General features: G+C 42.8%; 1 protein-coding gene across 1 annotated transcript in view; it reads left to right on the forward strand.

Moving 5' to 3' along the window:
• The first annotated feature begins 1,945 nt into the window (after positions 1-1,945).
• Positions 1,946-20,572, forward strand: part of ANKRD13C (ankyrin repeat domain 13C) — a 50,847-nt gene continuing 32,220 nt past the window's right edge. Inside the window, exons 1-3 of the mRNA XM_037907799.2 lie at positions 1,946-2,567; positions 15,594-15,635; positions 19,091-19,195. Coding sequence (XP_037763727.1) covers positions 2,207-2,567; positions 15,594-15,635; positions 19,091-19,195 — 508 coding nt within the window. The 5' untranslated portion in view covers positions 1,946-2,206. The remainder of the gene's footprint in view (positions 2,568-15,593; positions 15,636-19,090; positions 19,196-20,572) is intronic.

Consider the following 20,572-nt stretch of genomic DNA (forward strand, 5'->3'; position numbering starts at 1 on the left):
GGTCCCTGGATCAGGGACAAAAGAAACTGGGACCAAAGTGCTGTTATTGAGTCTCAAGTGGATGACCTACAGAAGGAATAGAAAAAAACAACTGTTGTATCTTTGAATATTTGTTGTGGAAATTAGAAAATGGTTTTATTACAAGGTCTTTGGGTAATTTTTGCACTGGTATATATAAATAATGTCCTTAGATGGGCTTTGTATCAGGCACTATGGGAAACTATGTTCTTTTCATTGGCAAACAGCAGAGGAAACTGAGGCAGACACATCTGCTATTGTCTAGCCTACTGCTGAAGAGCACCCCGGTGGTGGCTGCTTTTCCCTGGGTGTATGTGGTTTATGTTTTTTATAAACTTGCTCTAGGGACTTCCATAGGTCAGCTTATAATTATGCATTTATGCATATACTAAATTTATCTCTATTTAAGTTGTAAAACAAGTTTTACCAGATTTTTTTTTATAAAAGAATGGATCTGATAATTAAAAAAAAGAGGAAAAACCTTAAAGGGAAAAAACGTAATTTAGCATAGCTTCCAATCACTGGCTCTAAATCAGCCCCAAATTGGTGGTGTGGTTGTTGAAGTGGAACACAGTGTGCTCCCCTCTCTTGGCTCAGGGGAATGTGGACAGTTATGTTTTGCAAATGTCAAGTATAAGGGGGTAGCCGTGTTAGTCTGTATCCACAAAAGACAACAGATTAGTTTTTAAGATGCCACCAGACTCCTTGTTCTGCAAATGTAGCAAGAAAAAGGGAGCCAAACCAAGGTTTTTCAGAAGAGGTTAGACAAACACCTCTCAGGAGCACTGTTCCCTTTAAGCTGCGCACATATGTGCACGCACACAGATCCTAAACCCCACACACAGAGCGAAACACCGCACGCACAAAAAATGAAATACTACATCGGAGCTAGGCTGAAATATCATTTATGGGTGACTTTTGAGATTGTTCGCCCGCCATCTATCAACACAGCCAGATTCTACTGCCTGGCAAGAGGAGGAAAGGGAAAGGAAGTTAAATTTCCTTTTTCTAAGTATTTAAAAATGACATAAAATAACATGGTGTAAAACTATTATCACAAATTGCAAATCAAAACTTTTTAAATGTATAAGCATTTTACTTGCTTGGGTGCATTTGCCGCATGGCGCACAAATTTGAACTCTGCTTCAAAAATTTGCATAGAAGAAATTTTTTGCACACATGACCTGTCACAAATTAGAGGGAACCCTGCTCAGGAGGGACTATGTATAAGTAGATCAGGCCTTGTTGAGTGCAGGAAACTGGACTGGCTGACGTACTGAGGTCCCTCACAGTCCTACACTTCTATTTCTCTCCCCACAGGTCATGCCTAGAGGAGGGGGAAGCTGTATTAATAAGTGTGTTAAACTCCTACTGTACGCAAAGTAGGTTACCAGGCCTAGCTACGAGGTAGGACCTTTTTTTTTAATAGGAGTGTGACCAGTTAGGTTACCACAGCAGGGACTGACCTGGCAACAGCCTGGACTAAGAGCATCAGCGGCTTTACCTAAGGAGCCGGTGGCCGCGTGGAGCGGGCACGGGGCTCCCTGGATCACCCCTTACCAGGGCCTTGCGAGCTGTCTCGGGTCTGAGCCCCGCAGCGCTCCCAAGGCCGACGGAGTCTCTCTGCCCGCGGGGCCCCCCGGATTGAAGCCGGGACAGCCGGAGCTGCGGAAGGCTGGCGCTGTAACAACGCTGACCGCAGGCGCGGGGGCGCCACCCAGGGTTACAAGGGCCATGGCCGCTCGGCTGAGCCGTGACTACCGTAGCCATGACGGGGACCGCAGCCGGCAGCGTGCGTCCTGCCTGTCTCCGCGGGAGCCCCCATACCGCCCAACGCCCCGCCCAACCCGCTCCCCGCGGCGGCGCCGACGACTCAGCAGCCCCTCGGCCGGCTGCCGCTGCTCCTCCTTCCACGCCAACTTCTCCGCGCCCAGCCGGGCCGCGGTGCTCTCGCGAGATCGCTTCGACAAGATGGCGGCGCGGCCGAGCCGCTGAGCGGAGCGGCCGGGGTGGGGGGAGGTAGGCAGGCTGTCGGCTCCCCTGAGCCTGCTGCGTCCGGGCTGTTTCCCGTGGGGGATGCTGACGGGACGGGACTCGCCGCCGCGGCTCTGAGTGCCTCGTCCCCCCCGCAGCGGCTCCGGCGAGTCTCCCCGGCGGGGCCCCCCCGTCCCCGGGGCCGCCGCTGGCGATGACCGGAGAGAAGCTGCGCTCGCTGCGCAGGGACCACAAGCCCAGCAAGGAGGACGGGGACCTGCTGGAGCCTGGCGAGGAGGAGGCGGCGCCCGCGCCCGGAGGCGTCTTCACGGGGGGCCGTGGGAGCAGCGGCAAGGGCGGCCGCGCGGGGGGCCACCGCATCTTCAGCAGCCACCACCACCGGCTGCAGCTGAAGGGGGCCCCGGCCCCCGCCACCCCGGGGGGAGTCAGCCCCGCCGCGGAGCCCGACAAGTGCCCAGGGCACTTCCCGGTTCACGAGTGCGTCTTCAAGGGGGACGTGAGGCGGCTCTCGGCACTGATCCGCACGCAGGGCATCGGCCAGAAGGACAGTCACGGTGAGTGTTGCCCCGACCCGCGCCTGCGGACAGCAGCCAGGGCCTCGCAGAGACCTCTCCTCACCCTCCGCTCCCAGGAGAGAGCCCACCGCCGCCGTCCCTGTGCGCCGCCCTCGAGCTGCCGGAAGGACAGGCGGGCTGACCGCTTTCTTTGGGAATTCCCCGCTAGCCCAGTGGGTGCACCCTCCCGAACCGACCCGTCTGTCATCTACAGCCAGGGCATCTCCCAGAAAGATGGCCATGAGCAGTGGGCCATAGGTTGCTTCCCAAGTTACTTTCAGGAACCCCCTCATCCAGACCCCAGACATTTGGTCAGAGGGACAGCCACGTTTCCCATTTCTTGGGGTTGCACCTCAGAAAAGCAATCATAGTGGGTTCTTTTTCTTTGAAGCTCCCCCAAACGGTGGTCCACAGCTGGGAGCATAGTGCAGAATGATAACCACAGTGCCAGGGAGAGACATTTCCCTTCCATTTTCTCCCCTGCCCAACTACCAGTACTTTCTAGGAGGAAATTTTCCACAGTGATCTGCACCCAGGGCAAAGGTTTATATGATAAACCATAGTAAGGTCTTGGGAAGGTTCCCCACTATCCCATTCTCCATTGGATGAGGCTCTCAGCATTGATCTGCATCCATGGGATGCATCAGATGGATTAGTGGGGAGATATTTCCACCCCACTCTGCTTATAGAGAGACTCCCCCATTCCTTCCCATTTACCTATGTGATACATTATCTTGGCTTCCATTCCCCTCCCTGGGGGAAAAAACCTTTCCATATGTGAAACTACAGAATCAGTCAGAAAGATAATGACAGTGAGTTTCTTAATTTTCTTCCCCATATACTCTGGGGGGGAGAGTCTTTATTCAGACACCCTGTGACATTACATTACAATCTGGACTGATGAACAGCTGTCCCCTCTCAGTTCTCTAACTTGCCTTTTACCCTGCTTTGCTGTGAGAGCTACCAGTCCTGGTCTGGTCACACTAAGGCTTTGTCTACACTGCACACATTTTAGCCACATGGCTGTGCCGCTACAGCTGTGTTGCTAAAAGGCATGCAGTGTAGCCACTGTTGGCAAGAGAGCTCTCCTGCAGACAGAAAACTTCCACCCCCAACAAGCGGTGGTAGTTTTGACAAACCACTTCAAAGCTTTTCGTCGGCAAAACGTTTCTCTTTCAGGGGGGTCGTTTTTTTCACACCCCGAACAATAAATGTCTTTATTATTCAGTTTCCAGTGTTGACAAAGCCACAGCTCCCTCATTAAATTATACTGCAAGAGTGCTACAGCCAGTAACCCTTGCATCACACTGCAGAGCAACACCAGCAAATTCCCAGCCCCAGACTTTCTCCCAGAAGTGTACCTCTTGTACTGCCCAGCACTGACCTGGATAATACAAGCTCATATAAAGTCCATCATTTTATTAATAGAAAACGATGTGCACAAATCCTGTTATCCCAAATGGAGCTTCCCAAACACTTCAATCCAAACACACTTGTCTAGATAAAACAATAAAACGAGTTCATTAACTAGAGAAAGATAGATTTTAAGTGATTATAAGTAATGAAATATAAAAGTCAGAATTGGTTAAAAGAAAATAAAAGTAAATCTCAACTAATGCCTAACTTAACAAGCTAGAGTGAAATCAAAGCAAAGATCTCTCTCACCACATGTTTTAGCATTCTTACTGGTTGAACCTTTCATTCAGGATCCCTCCCCAAGTCCAAAGTTTTTCCTTTGTTCTTTAGGTGTTTTGGATGCCATGGGTAGAGAGAAAGGAGAAATAATTTGGTTCATCTCCCCTCTCTAGCTCTTTCTCTTGTTTGAGAATCATCTCCTGCTGTGGTTCAGGAGACAGCCTATGCTGGAACCCCCAGCTGTTCTTTTGTCAAGATGTAGATTTTCACCCACATCCTCTTTCCTGCCAAAGTATTGCCACTTAACCAGATGATGGTCCATTTGGTTTTGATGATACCTGGCTGAGGCATTGGATAGCCTTTTGTCTCTGGGGAACTGGTTTTGGGTGCTCCCCCCAGACTTGGAACGTGTCGAGTAATAGCATACAGAGTATAACTGTAACTTTACATGCAATGTTGCCACACATACTTTACCTGGACAATAATGATCAGCAAGTTATGAGTTTTTTCAAATGATACCTCACAAGGCATACTTTGCACCAAATTTATTATAGTCCTGTAAAAGAGGTGAACATAGGAGTACAGCTACCGCATGCCCACTTTAAGAACTGGTGGGATTGGGACAGTTCAGAATTTGGAGGAGAATCCTGGGGATATTTCTTCCCTAGGAGGCCTTCCTCTCATCCAGAAGCACTGGATTAGCCAGAAGCCATGGGGTTGAGTAGAAGAATAATCATGGCCAGTTCTTCTTATTGAACCAATCTCCCTTCCCCTGTGGTGAGGCCCTCATCATCTTGTCTACCCCCTTTATAGTGAATTCCTTTCAAGCTTTCCTATTACAGTTTGTCAGGATAGATCCTTTGGGGCCAGATTCTTGCCTACTTCTAATCCAAGTGGATTCCCTGACGCTATTCTTCTGCTATCTCTATTTGTGGTAGTCTTGTGTGGAACCTGGCAGTTAGCGGTAGACTTGCTTACTATGATTTTTCTATCTCTTTGCAAAAGTAGGATTCATTCTCTCCCTCCTTTTGCCCCACAACAGCAGAGAGTGAAACCTTTCATCCTGAAACTATTGATGTAAACAAGGTTAGTGAGCTGCATTGTAGTGTAAGGCTGGAAAAGCTTCCAATATGTAACATCTTTTCACATGCTCATAACTTGCCGACGATCTATGTTTGTGCAAATTCACCTCTGGACATTCATCAGTTTTGGCTGGGGAAAAACTTTAAAATAGTCAGAAGTGATTGAAAAATCACTTCCACGCATGCTCTAAGACTTGAGTGGAAGGATTTGAGCAGAGTTTTTTCCCAGCTGAAGGACACTCTGGATGAGTGATTGTAATGAAAACTCTTGCAAACAACAATCCTCCAAAAAGATTCTGTAAAGTTGTGGATAGGAAAAAATAGGATATATGGGGGGAAATATGAGGATTTCTTTTTTAATGCAAGTGTAGGGCCTGTAACTTGTGATGTACACTTTGCAAATTCTTCATTTTGTTTTTAAATAAAAAATCTTTCCTTTGCTATGATACAGCTATCATAATGTAAACAAATATACTACTGCCCTACTGATGTAGCCTAATAGAATACAGTTTCTAGATGTACAAGAGCAATGGCAAAGACTTGCTTCCTTCCCTAATTCATAAGGTTTGGACTTTCAAAGCCTGAACAAGGTCCCTAAAATACCAGTATTATCTTAAACCTGAAGTTTTCCGATTAAACAAATAGAGGATAAATCTGGAAAAATGGCAGGGAAGAAGGGGAGGGATCTGCCTGCACTTACAAGATCTGCACATGCCTCTAGGGAGGGTAACTCTATATATACAAATTTTAATCTACAACTTTATTCAGCCTTACAGACTCTAAGTAACTTTCTTTCTGATTACTTGGATAGTTGTGTAAGATAGGTTTTACTATACCAAAAGAGCTTCATTTGTTGTCAGAAGCTTGTTGTCCACACTTGCTTTATGGCTTTTTGTATATGCATTGTGGCATCATGTTAAGGGAAAAGTTGGATTTTTGTACTGAACTGTTCCATGAAAACCATTAATTTGGTTTTTAGACTCCATCATCTTCATAATAGTGAATCAAAAGTGTACAAACACTTGCAGCTAGAGCCTTTGAATCTCTGCTTGTACAGGTGCTGGATTTTGCATATGTGCTTATAAAAATGTTTTGTGCATGCAAACCCTGGAACCTAAAACATGTTAAAACATGCATGTGCACTAGTGCTAGCTTGGATGAGCCCCCAGTGAAAGTCTGATCCTAAATGTGCAAAAACTCAATATCTAGTGAACTTCAGTCTCTTAATTTGGTCTGTCATCAGTTGTTTTATGGTGACAGGTTGCAAACTAATTTGATTGTCTCTCTTTCCAAATTCTTGCACTAATACGCACAACAGCCACTTGACGTTTACATAATCATTTAAATAGCTGTTAGTACAAATTGACTTCTTATGCATGTCAGACCCTTAATAGTTGCAAAACTATAATGATCCAGTGGCTTATTTTCCAAAGCTGGCAACATTAATTAGAACTTGTGGCATCGGATGCATGGTATACATGACAGTTTTTAGGACAAACTAAGGTGGTGACTGCAAAAGTAAAGTGTGGAATGAGAATGAATCTGATCATTGATAGTCTGTATTTTCCATAAGTAACTGCTCCTGAAGAAGAGCTCTGTAAGCTCAAAAGCTTGTTTGACTCACCAACAGAAGTTGGTCCAATAAAAGATATTACCTCACCCACTTTGTCTCTCTAATATCGTGGTATCAATACAGTTACAACAGTACTGCATACTATGATGTTGTCACGTGTTTGGTATTTCATTCTCTTCCAAACATACCTCCTGCTTCTTCTAAATTGCATCAAGTCCAAGGATGTTGCATGAGGCTCCTCCTTCTTTATTTATATGCTACATTGTACTACTTTCATTTCCTCTTTTTGTATTACTCCAGTAATAGGCTGCTTAGTCTCTGTCCTTTTGTGTATGTGATATCAATCGCTGTAAAAAGCAAGGTCTTACAGCCTTTTACAGTAACTTCCTATTTCATAAGTGACTTGCGTGGTGCTTCTGTTGTAGAATGGATTCTGTTATAAAATGGGTTCTCTTATAACACAGATTTTACAATAGTGTTGCATATGTTAGTGCTCTAATAGCATTAAATCAAAATTCCTTACAGTAAAGTATCATAAAAAGCTGGTTTTAGTCGTGTCATAATTTACGGTGTACAAAAAGTAAGAGTAAGAAAAGTTAATCTTACTACATGGCTGTTACAGATGGTTTCTGATTGCTACTAATTTTGCATTAGAATTTCTAAAAATGGGTAAATTAGACTTTTAGTTGTCAACTGTAGTTGTAATTTAATTTAGTTGTAATTAGATTGTAGCAATCCTAACACTATTTTTTAAAAATCTATATTATAGCTTCCCTAGACATAATATTTGATAATACTCTTGAGAAGCCTTATTTTCAGTGCCATAATTAATAAGCTTAAGGTGACTGGCACATTTAATATGGAGTTCAATAAGACTGTTGTATGCTAGGATTGCCGACAAGCCAAAGTCAGGCCCTGTAGGTTTCTTAGATTAGGCTAAACTGGCTAGTGGAGGTGCTCTGCAAAAAGTTGTGCCATGGTTCGTTTTCAGTGATAATCTGTTACAAACTAATCACTCGTAGTTCGTATTGAAATAGTTATTCTCCTTTTTTAGGGCGGACGGAATATTTGTTAGATGCCCTTCCGTTAAAACATTGTTGTAAGTGTGTATTGTCACTGGATGCAAGTTTCTTTACTTTACTTTCTTTAGTTCTTCTATGGGTTGTTACTGCAATCAAGGATTTTTGTGTCATCTTTCCACTGTTCATGCTGAAATCAAATTGAATTCTTAGTTTCTTTCAGGTCATTGGTCACACCTTGTTCTGTTTCGATCAGGTCATAATTTACATGTATTCACTCTTTTTGATACAGAGCTGAAGTATTTTAGTTTCTGGGACTCAAAACTTGCTTCTTGCTTTTTTTTTCATTCCCTAGTGGGAAACTTATCTCATCTGTATCTGCTGAGTCTTAGGATCCATTGATTGCTGAGTTATCCTCTGCTTCTAATTTTGTTTTCAGATCCTTTAGGCTTAAGTTTACTTAAGAAATCCATATTTGGGGTAAGGGAGGGAGAAACAGGATCTCTTGGGTTAATTAAGCTCTTTGGGGCAGGGACAGTCACTTTTGTGTTTGTACAGTGTCGTGTAAAATAGGGCCAAACCTAGCTATGGCCTTCAGGTGCTACCGCAATATAAATGTTTTAATCATGTTGTTGGTTGACGTCTCCTTTCAACACTAGGTGAGGTCTTTCCAGGTCAGAATTGAGGCACACTGACTGGGAAGCATGGGAAAAGTTTGCCGTTTCCTGTACTGAACTTGTTTTGTGGTGAACAAAATAGAAGACTTCAGCTCTTAGGACTACCACCCAGAACCTTGCATGAACACTTACATTCAGGCAATAACAAGTGAATAATTTTACACACCTTCTTGCTGTTATGTAAAGCATTTTTTGTAAGTAAAACCTTACAACATGCACGAGCTTTTGTTTTATTTTTGGTCGTCAGTGCTCTCTTGGCTGTTTCTACCATGTTTATAGCTTATTCAGGACCCCATCACTTAATTTTAATACGTCAGTTTGTTTTTCATATCATTCCATTAGTCATATGATTGAACTTGCATTTGAAATGGCAAACGAGTATAAAAATTTCTTGCTATCTTTTCAAGCTGTCTCAACCTCAGTGCCCCTACTGGCATAATCTGGTCCAGGGCCAGCCATGTCTTTTGATATTATATTCTTGAAATACTACTCTACTCCACAGCCTCTTGACTTGTGTCCTCTTCAAACCGATTCATCACCACAGCCCCTTTTGAGAGTGTCCTATCCTGTGATAATTGTGTAGAAGATGCTTCAGTATTTTTAACATTTAAAAAAGCACTTTTGTCTGATTTCATTCATTTACTAGTGCTGTGTGCATAATATAGTATTATGAATGCTTAATTCCAAACTAAAGCATTTTTCAAGTAAATATTCCTTGCACTTTTAAGCAGTATGTTCACATTCTTAAATAAGTTTAGGAAACTAACAATCTAACCTAATGGGTTTGATTTAAAAAATAAAAGACGGGAGGGTGAGTTAAGGCCCTCAAAATTTGGCCATATATCAACATACTTTTGAATGTTAAGGTGTTAGTACCATGGCTTTTAAAAACAAATTCTCAGCTGTTGTTCAGTGTGGAAGATTCCTGTGCCAACAGACTCCTATCCCATCTTCAAGCAACCCCTTTTCAATTTACAGTAGTAAAATAATGTCCTGTTTGTGCACTTCATCTAATGTTCTACATTGTTAGGCAGGTATCGATATAATTTTTTTACAATGTAACTTGCATTTCTTGCTTTTATACTACCTTTCCATTTGCTTTCACTCTTCTCATAATAGATCACAATGTTTCTTCATTACCTTCTGTGTCTTCCTATGTTGTGCTTTGTACTGTTTCCCCATTTTCCCCTTACTTCTATCCTTCATGACTCTCCCCCTCTACCAAACTTTTTCTAACTTATCCCATCAGCGTTCTCTGTCCCTCCATGCTCCTCTACTCACAGAAACATAGGCCAGGCAGCTAATGGAAAGAAGACTAAGGACCAATGTGAAAGAATGGTGGCCTTATTGTTCAAAGGCAATGCCCAAGTGAGAAGCAAAGATATTTTTCTGAACAAATTGCTGTCAAAGGTGAAGGTGCTGGGATTCCTATTAGAGTACTGTTCCTGGATTTTGCTTAAGGAACTTCAGCCTCTGTCTGATAAATTGGCTGCTGGGGAAAAAGGAGAACTTTCTCTTTTCTTACCCCAGACTTTCCTCACACTAGAACCTCCTGACTTTTGTAATGACCGTTGAGAATCTGTTACTTTACCACTCCTCTAGCTTCCTGGCTAATGTAATGTGTATATCTCATTTTTTCCTTGTTGTCCCTCATCTGTCCTATCAACCTGTTCTATTGTCTTATAGCTGGTCTGCAAGAGCTTTGGGGCAGGGACCCCACTTGTTATGTTCTTGTACAGTGCCTAGCACAATCCTGGTCCCTGACTGAGGCTCTACTCTACTCTTCCATGATCTTTTAATTTATTTTTTAAGTCCCTTTCCCTGCTGACTATGTCCAGTGACTGCATCTGTTGCTGAGAGCTTTCTCAGTCACGGATAGAATGAAATTGGTCAGAGTTCTGAATAGCGCTTATGAAAAGTAGTAAGACTCTGGTTAGTTTTCATTTTGTTATAGCTTGGCAAAGTTGTTGGATCATATTAAAGAAGTTCTGTATTAAAACCACAAATGAGTTTGATTCCTGAGACCTACTGGCACTAAAATGTGTATAACAATAAGAAAAATAGGGAAGTATTTTTTTCTTGGTCTCCCTTTCTATTTCTTATGCACTAACAAAGGTGTGATATTTGGGTAGCAAACACTGTTGGAGGACATTAAATTTCAATGAAAAAAAGTGTTGACTTCGAATTAGTGGAAAATTTCTATTATTATTAAGTTTTATAAACTACTTAGAATCTACATTTGAGACCTGAACTATTGTTGCGTCCCTTTTTTAATAGGCATTTTGCTGGCACTCATTGGTGTAATCATCTTGATCATTCTGCAAAACTTTATAAATACCATTCAGCTATTTGAGATTCCAGGAGCCTGTTAGATCAACACAGTCTATTTAGAGTATTGGTTATACAGCTTCATAGGTGAGTATGATACTTGACAGCCCCCCCCCCCCCCCCAAAAAAAAAAAGTTGGGAGGCACCTACCCAGAGGATACTACAATCCGAATTAGCTATAGTAGAGCTAGGGTAATGGAGTATAGGAGGTTAAGGGTGTGACGGGATCTCCGGGGTGCAGCCTGGGACTGTGAGAGCGCTGTGACCCCTTAACTCTCCAGCCTGGGTTGTCTCTCTTAACACTTTGCTAGTGACAAGCACAAACCCATCCAGGTGCGGTTACTGTTCAGTACAACTGCATGTGGAGCCCCACACCCAGCTAGATTGAATGAATGCTCCCAGAATCACTCATGAATCTCAGAGAGAGGCACCAGCCAAATTCTCCCAGCCTTGTACCCTAGGAATATACCGTCTTGCGCTGTTCAAGACCCTTTCTTGAGCAGATAGTATAATTCTGCTGTCACTAAAATGTGTATAGTGTATAGCAATAAGAAAAATAGGGAAGTATTTTCTTTCTTGAGCAATGCAAGTTTATTAATTGGTTCACCACTTCATCAATGGAAAGTGGATATACACCAGCTTTTGAAAACCTGAGCAGATTTACCAAGCACTTCAGACAAACTCACCATTAAAGATAAAGAGTTAATCAAGTTTATTGATTACAAAAGATAGATTTTAAGTGATAGGCAAAAAGTCAGTGGTTACCAAAATAAAATATAAGCACGTAGTCTAAACCAGGGTCTCAAACTCAAATGACCGCATGAAGACTAGTGCATTGGCCCGAGGGCTGCATTACTGACACCCTCCCCTCACTGCCTCCGGCCCCGCCCCCACCCCTTCCCTGCCCCCCACTCCAACCCCTTCCCCGAAGTTCCCACCTGAACTCCGCCTCTCTCTACCCCCAGGGAGGGGTGTGGGGTGCAGCAAGGGGTTGGGGTGCAGGAGGTATGTGGGAGGGGGCTCAGGGCAGGGAGTTGGGGCCTGCCCTGGCCCCGCTCCGCTCTGCTCCGCTCCGCTCTGGGAAGCAGCCGGAACCACGTCCCTGCTGCTCCGGCGGGGGGGGCGGAAAGGGCTCCGTATGCCGCTCCTCCAGGTACCTCCCTCGAAGCTTCCATTGGCTGCGGTTCCCTGTTCCCGGCCAATGGGATCTGCAGGTGGCAGTGTCTGGAAGCAATGCATGGAGCCCTCTGCGTGCCCCCGCTGCCCTGCAGTCGGGGGGGGGGGGCGGGGGGGCAATCTTGGCCCGCGGGCTGCAGTTTGCCCACCCCAGCCCAGAGGTAGGTGGGGGGCGGGGAGCTTGGTGGGCTGCAGGAAATAGCCCCGCAGGCCACATGTTTGAGACCCCTCGTCTAAACTCTCAACCCTATGAGACTGGGCAACATCTAGATTAAGCGGTTTTTATTCACCCCACTGGATATTGCAGTTCATATTTCAGACCTGGGCTAGTCTCCTCTGTTGGAGTCTTTAGTCTTCTGAGAGTCCTTGTTGCTTGCAGCGTAGGTTGGGGGAGGAAAAAAGGCCAAGCATGAGGCCCCTGTGTTCTGTTTTATATCCTTACTACATGTGCTTGGAGAACACAAATCCAGGCATGTCTGGTGGGCATTGCTGAGTCACCACTAGGCAAGGTTGAGTGATTCCCCTGGTGTGGCCTTGTGCAAGTGACTCATTGCATTGTAGCTCCCTTGGTGGATAATGGCTGTTGAACACCTGTCCAGTCATTGGTTATCCCCCTAGTTTTGTCTTTGAGGAGCTAGTATCTGGGCGCTTTGCAGACCCACAGCATATTGTAGTGAGAAACGTACAACACAATCTCATAACTTCATATGCATTAATGATGTACATATTTAGGTTTCAGAGTAACAGCCGTGTTAGTCTGTATTCGCAAAAAGAAAAGGAGTACTTGTGGCACCTTAGAGACTAACCAATTTATTTGAGCATAAGCTTTCGTGAGCTACAGCATGCATGGATGCATCCGATGAAGTGAGCTGTAGCTCACGAAAGCTTATGCTCAAATAAATTGGTTAGTCTCTAAGGTGCCACAAGTACTCCTTTTCTTTTTGTACATATTTAGATGGAACAGTGGGTTTCAGCAGATCGTTACTTTTCCCTTGATACCTTACAAGGCATGCTTTATATGCAATATCACAGTTATATACAAATGATGAATTTGGGGGTTACAGGGCATTCCCTTGGGGTGCAGAGTGTCTCAAAGGGTTATAAAGATCATTGCCTTTCTAGAAGGTAAACATTTCCAGTGCCTGCACTTAGCATCTACACTCTGCAACATAGTAGGGGAAATTTTGTATATATAATAATGTATATAGTGGCATATTTAGAGGCACTCAAGATAATGTATCTTCCTTACCCTGGTATTTTTCAATACTTAAGAAATCCCTGTCAAAGTGTAAATTTAGAACTGGGAATTTTTAATACTTAAAATTACAATTGTGTTTATTTTGTTGTTGGAACTGTCCAGAGGTCTAATTACAGTTCTCTCTTCCCTTTTTCTTGGAAATGTTGTACTTGCTATTCCAGTTCTTTAGTAGCAGTTTATTCTTATGCTTTCTTGTAAAGTATCTAGTGACGAGTCTATTTTAAGCCTTTTAAGTAACCTGAAGGATTGACTGCCTTTAGCAATACTGTCTCCCCTGCCCTCCCCTCCCCTCATCCCAAAGTAGGAAGTTATGCGGATTTGAGACTTATCAAGTGTTGTTGATGGTCTTACTATGTTTGCTTGACCACAGAGACTTTTTTTGTTACATTTTAAAGGAGGTTTAATATCTGTTATTTTTAAATTATATATATTGCTCTAACCCATTGGTCCCAAAACTTTTTACCTCGCCCCCCCCCCCCATTATCCTGTCATGCCCCTCCCCCCACTGAGGCTCGGGGAGGGGAGGGGACGTGGTAAGAGGGCCAGGGCAGCTAAGACTCCAGGCACAGACGAGGAGTGGAGCTGGGTGGTGCTCCCTCCTCGCACACCCTGAATGTTTCTCTGTGCCCCCATGGGGGTGCGCCCCATAGTTTGGGGACCTCTGCTCTAACCAGTCGCACTGCCTTTATACAGAAGGGTGGAGTATTACATTTCACTAGCTGTCTAATTCCATACTAGTAAAACTGGTTTAGTATTGCTTCATGTCTGGAGAAAAAAAAAAATAAAACATGCTCTCAGACTGTCTAAAGTTGCTCACAAGAGTGAGTACCAGTCTCAGGACAGACTGAAGAAGCAGTGCACAAACCCCAAACTGACTGAGTTCTATATGTAGATTTCACCAATCAAGTGTGAACTCCTCAAGCGCTATAACAGGCTTAATGTGGAGTCACAGAGAGTTCTTTTGGGTACTCTGGTCTATTTTGCTATCCAAGCAAGCTTTCCTTTATGATAGATGGTCCCTTACCCCAAAAATCACAACAATATTCAGGTTACTTACTGTTTATTACCCCAAGTCAATTGTACCTTAGATCCTATACCAAAGACAATGCTTGTAGCCAATCGTATCATAAATTAACTAAAGTTATTAACTAAGAAAAAAAAGTTATTTACAAGCTTAATGCAGTAAAAATACACAAATGATTTAGTCTAAGTTTCCAAAAGGGTAATAGAAGTTGCTGTAATATGCAAGCCCTATATGTCCTTTAGGGCTAACCCAGGCCAAACAGCTGGGGATCCCTGGCTTGTGCTTAGAAATCTTCTTCCCTCAGAGTTCAAGCACCATAGAGATACAATTCCTTCTTGCCAGGGATTTTTATTCCCTTCCCCCAGAGTTCAAGTTGATGGGACTCGTCCACCTGCAGTCTCCTCTTCATGGGTATTTGGGGGAGCAATCAACAAAGCCTTTGTTCTTTAACGTTTCACAGTGTCCCATTTGGTTTCAGTGGGCCTTCTTCATGGGCAGGACCGAACACCTTTGTAGCAAGCCAGCATTCCGATATTAATTAATGCTCCTTTCCTGTTAGATGAATGACACAATTACAGTGCAAACACTTAATGTAACCTTATAACATGGAGTACCAAATTTTTAGATGCAACCTCCTACAAGCATTTCATAAAGTCTAAACACATTCTTATAAACTTAACGTCTGTTGTAATAGTACTAACAGACAGGTGAACCAGACTGATTTCCAGCTATGCACTTGTCAGTGTTCAGGGAGGCCTAGGGTCTTTGGCATGATCTGGCACCTTGTTTGGTAGCATCACACATACTCTTTAAAATTTTATCAGAATAACTTTCTTATGTGTAGTTGTTGCCCTAGATCTGCTATTCTTGATAGGATTTGAGACTTTTCAACAAATAAGGTGGTTTGGGCTATAGTTCTCTTACTTTCCTAAAAATAGAATCAGACTTTTTTTTCCTGTTTGAATTGCTAGAAGCAAATTTCAAGGTGTAAATGATACAGAAAACTCTCTTCTTGAAACACTTTTGATGTTGATGTATATTAACACCTTACAGTTTTTGTATCAAAGGAATCATTCATTAAAAAAGAATAACCTTGTAACTTTTATATATTTATGGTATCATAGGTTACATTTTCACATTGTTAAAATTAAGTTACTTATGAGCCTTCCTTGAGACACGAGCCAACTCCTGAAGAAAGTCTCTCATGGATTCTCGTACTGTGAATCTAATGATTTCCATTTTTTTCCACTGCAGGAAACACTCCGTTACATCTTGCTGTGATGTTGGGACATAAAGGTTGGTAAAACTACTTTAAGTATCATATGTTCTCAGATTTCTCTCAAGATTTTAGGGAAGAGAAATGGTTCAAAAAGTTGAAGACTTAAAAAAACGATTTTAATTGAATGTGTTCAGTTACAAGTTGAGAAGGCTTTCAGGAAAAAAGAGGATACGTGAGAATAGAAAAAAACTTGAGAGACTGGGGGTAAAGATGCCAAAACCACGGTTGTAGGAGGGAGCTGAGGGATGAATGGGAGCAGGTTGGAGGTCTTTGGAAACAGGAAAATGAGCTATAATAGGTGGGCATTCACTGGGCACTCTTCTGAGAGTCTAGTAAGAGAATAGGTGGAGAAGGCTTTCCTCTTCTTACAGAGCTATCCGAAAACAGTGAGACCTGGAGGGTCATAGAATTAGAAAGATGAGAGGAAAAAAGGCATGACCAGAGGTGCTTTTCCATCTTCACCCTGAACTAAGACAGGAAGTAGACCTCCTGGCAGGTGGGAAAAGGTGCTGCCATTTCTTCTTGCATAGTTAAACCTCTCCAGGGGAACAGGAAGAGGAAGGGCTGTTGAAACAGGCGGGCTGCTTCACGTGAGTTAGCTAAGCAACAGACGCCAGGGTGTTTTTCCCAGCTGGCTACTTGTATATCAGAAAGCAGGAGAGGGGAAACTCTTGTTTTTTAAAAAACAAACAAACAAACAAAAAAAACAAAACTAGGGGAAAAAAATCAAGGACCAGCTGAGATTAATGCTTTTGATCATTTTTAGGTAGGTTGGGTGTTGTTTAGTTTAGTTCTTTTAGTTGTTGTTGCTTTAAAATCCCATTATACATGTGTACTAATTGTTGATACCAATATCTGAAGATGTTGTATGTGACAGGTAGCCCCAAATTTCTTAGGGAAGCTTTTTATCAAAGTTTTCGCCATAAATAGCATACACTGTATACTAAGATAATCTCAGTGGGATAAATGGGTGTTAACCCAGCCTGTTTCTAGATAGTTATGTCCTCTACCATTATTTGAGTAAATATCAGTGCAGTTTGGCAATTTTAAAATTAAATCAATTTCTGAAGTCTGATCTGGTTATGTCTTTAAAGAAGATTTTTTTTGGTAGTTGAACACTTGGTTGCATTATTAATAATCAGTGCTCCATGAATGTTGACTCATCCTCACAAGACCCCTGTGTAGGTAGGTATTGTCACCGTTTTAAAGATTGTGACTTGCCCTGGGCCACATAGCAAATCATAGCATGAATTAAACTCAAGAATGCTTTGCTTATAGCCTTGTGCTCTGTCCATTAGATCATGATTTTTAGGCTCTCACATACCAGGTGACTGCATAACTTTAATCTTCTTTGTTTGGTGTTTGGTGTTTGTATAACACATCATAATTGCACCTGTTTGTGGTATTTAATCATTTAAGCACATGGAATGCTAATGGGAGAGAAGCCTCAAACATAGGTTTGAGTAAATAATGAAAGCAAAATTAAGGGTAGAAAGTAGAAGGAGGAGGCTCTATGAACTGTGTGACCATGCTATTGAAGTGTGAATGCTTTTAAAAATATTTTTTCAACTTCTGAAAACTAAGGGCAAAATTAGTTTCTCAATTTCATTTTTATATATGTGCCAGATGTGTCTAGTAGCTCTTCTCAATATATATACTGCCTGTAAATGACCCCAAAGTGTCTGTTGTAAATAATGAGAAATGGCAAACATAACACAATTAGCCTTTGTCCATTTTAAAGTATATATTGCATGATAGCTATCATAGTTCCAACCAAAGTGAAACCAGACCCATTTTAAGAGCATTTCTGCTTCCCTTTTATTTGGACAGTAGGGGCATTGTAGTAGAACTGGAAAGAATTCCTTTTCAGGATGCTCCTTTTGGAGTATAAGACTAAGAATATGATTCAAATGACTTTAGCATTGTGCTGTCACTAAGACACCCTGGAAATTTTCCATTGAAACATTTATCATAGTTATTTTGGCAGGCTTTTGCTGGTGTACCAGTTAAACTGGAAGCTTATATGTAAGAGGTGGGTACCTGTGATTCTTATCTCCTAAGACTGCTTTTAAGGCAAGAGGATGTGCTCAACACATCAGCTAAGTGAACTCAGAGAAATCTCTATCATCCAGAAGTGACAGATGTCTTTAGAAGCATAACCATCAAGAACATGATAGTATGCCCATTGGGAATCTGGGTTTTAGATCAATAGACATTAAAGGCACAATGCAGTTAATCTTTCTATTTGTGTACAGTCTCTGCATCTTGAGTAAATGTAAAATGATGGTTTGAACAACATCAGTTTGAAGAAACTAGCTGTTTTGGTTTTAAATTAAATTGGGTATGCTCTCAATCATGAGATGTGATTTCAAATCTCTATAGCTAAACAGGATTTAGCCTGGTCAGTACTTGAATGGGACAAGGAAAACCTCAGGGGTCTAGAGAAAGTGGTCTGGGTAATTCAGTAGATTGCAAAGTTCTCTCTTAACCAATGCCCTTTTTATAGCTTTTGAGGAGAGAGAAAGCTATAGTCTTGACAATTCCTGGTCATCAAGCGTGACACTATTTTTGTGAAACTGGTGCATTGGAAACTAGGTCTGATTTGTGAACAAAATTAGCGATGGTCTGTTCCACCCATCGCTCCTACTTGCAGATGGGGAGAGGAGGTTGAACTGAAAGGAGCGATCTGTACCATTATGGCTGCCACCCTCACCATCTCCTGGTACACTGGGATGCACTTTGACACCATTAGGTCTCCATCAGCCTAATTCTGAGATGATCCGATCAGATCTGGTCAGAGAGAGAAAGGGAGACTTAGATGACATTCACCTCCAGTGGCTCTGCCTGCATTCTGAACACCACCTGGAATATGAGACTTTGGTTCCTGCTGTCACCCCACACCCTCATGTCATTTTTCTTTCCCACCTTTTCTTTTCTATTCTATTTTGTGCCTTATGTTAAATAAAAGTTTTAGCTGGCCAAGTCTGTCTGTCTCTCAGCACTGCAGTGAGCCTGTGACTAGAGGGCAGTTAACAGCAATGATTTAAACAGCCAGCCTGACACTAGTACAAGTTTGCCAAGTCTCAGAGTAGCTGATAAGATCAGTGCTGTGCCCATGTTTCTCTAGCAGTGAGATTGCAAGTAAGAAACATTTACAAGTCAGTACCAGAGACAGAAGCTGCATTTTCTGTCCTTGCTGTTATTTTGTGTGTGCGCGCGCGAGAGAGAGGGGAGGGGTGGAAATCTGGATCAGACTTTAACAGCAACAGTTCCAGCCCCTCTCAACTGCTTTTCTCCGGAAAGGACAATTAATTATTACCATCTAAAAGACTGTCACAAGGTTTTTTCCCTATAAAAATCTGACAGCTGAAGGGAAGAGGAATAAGGGTTATTTTTAATGACCCCTTACAGAATAGTTAAAGGAAACTATAGTGTTTGCTCTAAATAAATATTACCACTTGTTCTGTTACAGAATGTGCACACTTACTTTTGGCCCACAATGCTCCAGTAAAGGTGAAAAATGCTCAGGGATGGAGTCCTCTTGCAGAAGCCATCAGCTATGGAGACAGACAAATGAGTAAGAAACCTTAGCTGATTACTTGGTTGATGTAAACAAAGGTCTTACTTAGCCTGGGAAATGAAGTCTGTTTAGCTGTCATGAAGAGTATTACTTGGCACCTCCTGTCGACAAAGACAGTGTTAATTGGTTGTTAAGGCTCCCTCTAAGGTTGACTGCAACTAGTTAACATTTATTTAAAATGCTACTGCCTTTGTCTACCTTGGACACTGTGGTGTTTTAAAATGCATTTTCTGTCCTTTCTGTTCGATTATTAAAAGCCCTGTTAGTTAATATCTCTGCTAAACAGTTTTCCTAGTCCCGATAGCACCAGAATGGTAGTAAGATAAACTGTATTGAAATGAAGACCGAAATTAAGTATGTTTAAGACCATGTTTTTCAGTGAATGGGAAAACCACAAACTGACCTTTTCTAAATAAGAGTGAAATCATAAACCAAGGTAGCAATGTGATTCACTCACATTCTGCTATTCCTTCACTGTGGACCATTGGGAAATTTTAATGCCTCTTAAAAGTTAATAATCAAGCAGCTATGTGTTAAATACATCAAATGCAGTTTCTAGTTGTGATTAATGGGGGGGAATGTGTGTGCAGATAACATGTAACCACTGGCAGTGGGATACTACTTTTGTCATTGGTTCTCTGCTGGGGGGGGAGACGGACGGACTAAGGGTTTGTCTACGCTGGCAACGTTAAAGTGCTGTTTAATCGCGGCACAGCACTGGGAGAGAGACAAATGAGTAAGAAACCTTAGCTGGTTACTTGGTTGATGTAGCGCTCGCAAAAAACCACCTCCAAGAGGGGCCTAGCTGCCAGCGCTGGTGCACTGTCTACACTGGTGCTTTACAGTGCTGCAATTTGCTGCGCTCACGGGGTGTTTTTTCACACCCCAAAGGGAGAAAGTTGCAGCGCTGTAAAGTGCCAGTGTAGACAAGCTCTAAGTCACAAACTGTGTTGAGTGAGTTACTTATCCATTCTGCTCTCAAGTGAAGCAGTAAGGGTCAAAATTAGCCCATTGCCAACTGTTAGTAGATAGCAGTTAAGTACTGCACTATTTGCTTTTTTTACTGCTTCTCATAGCACACAACTTAAGGCTTGGCTACACTTCCATTTTATAGCGCTCTACCTTGCTGGCTCAGGGGGGTGAAAAATCACCTCCCTGAGCGCAGCAAGTCAGAGCGCTTTAAAGTGCTAGTGTAAATAGGCTCTGAACCCTGGGAACTAATCCCCTTGTGGAGGTGGATTACCAGGAGTGCTGGGAGAGCTCTCTCCCCAGTGCTCACACACGACCACACTCGCACTTCAAACACAGGAGCGCTCCCGTGACAGTGCTTTGAAGTTTCCAGCGTAACCATGCCCTTAATGTTTTCCTGCTCGT

This window comes from Chelonia mydas, chromosome 8, assembly GCF_015237465.2.
Source record: "Chelonia mydas isolate rCheMyd1 chromosome 8, rCheMyd1.pri.v2, whole genome shotgun sequence".
In the NCBI taxonomy this organism is placed as follows: Eukaryota; Metazoa; Chordata; order Testudines; family Cheloniidae; genus Chelonia; species Chelonia mydas.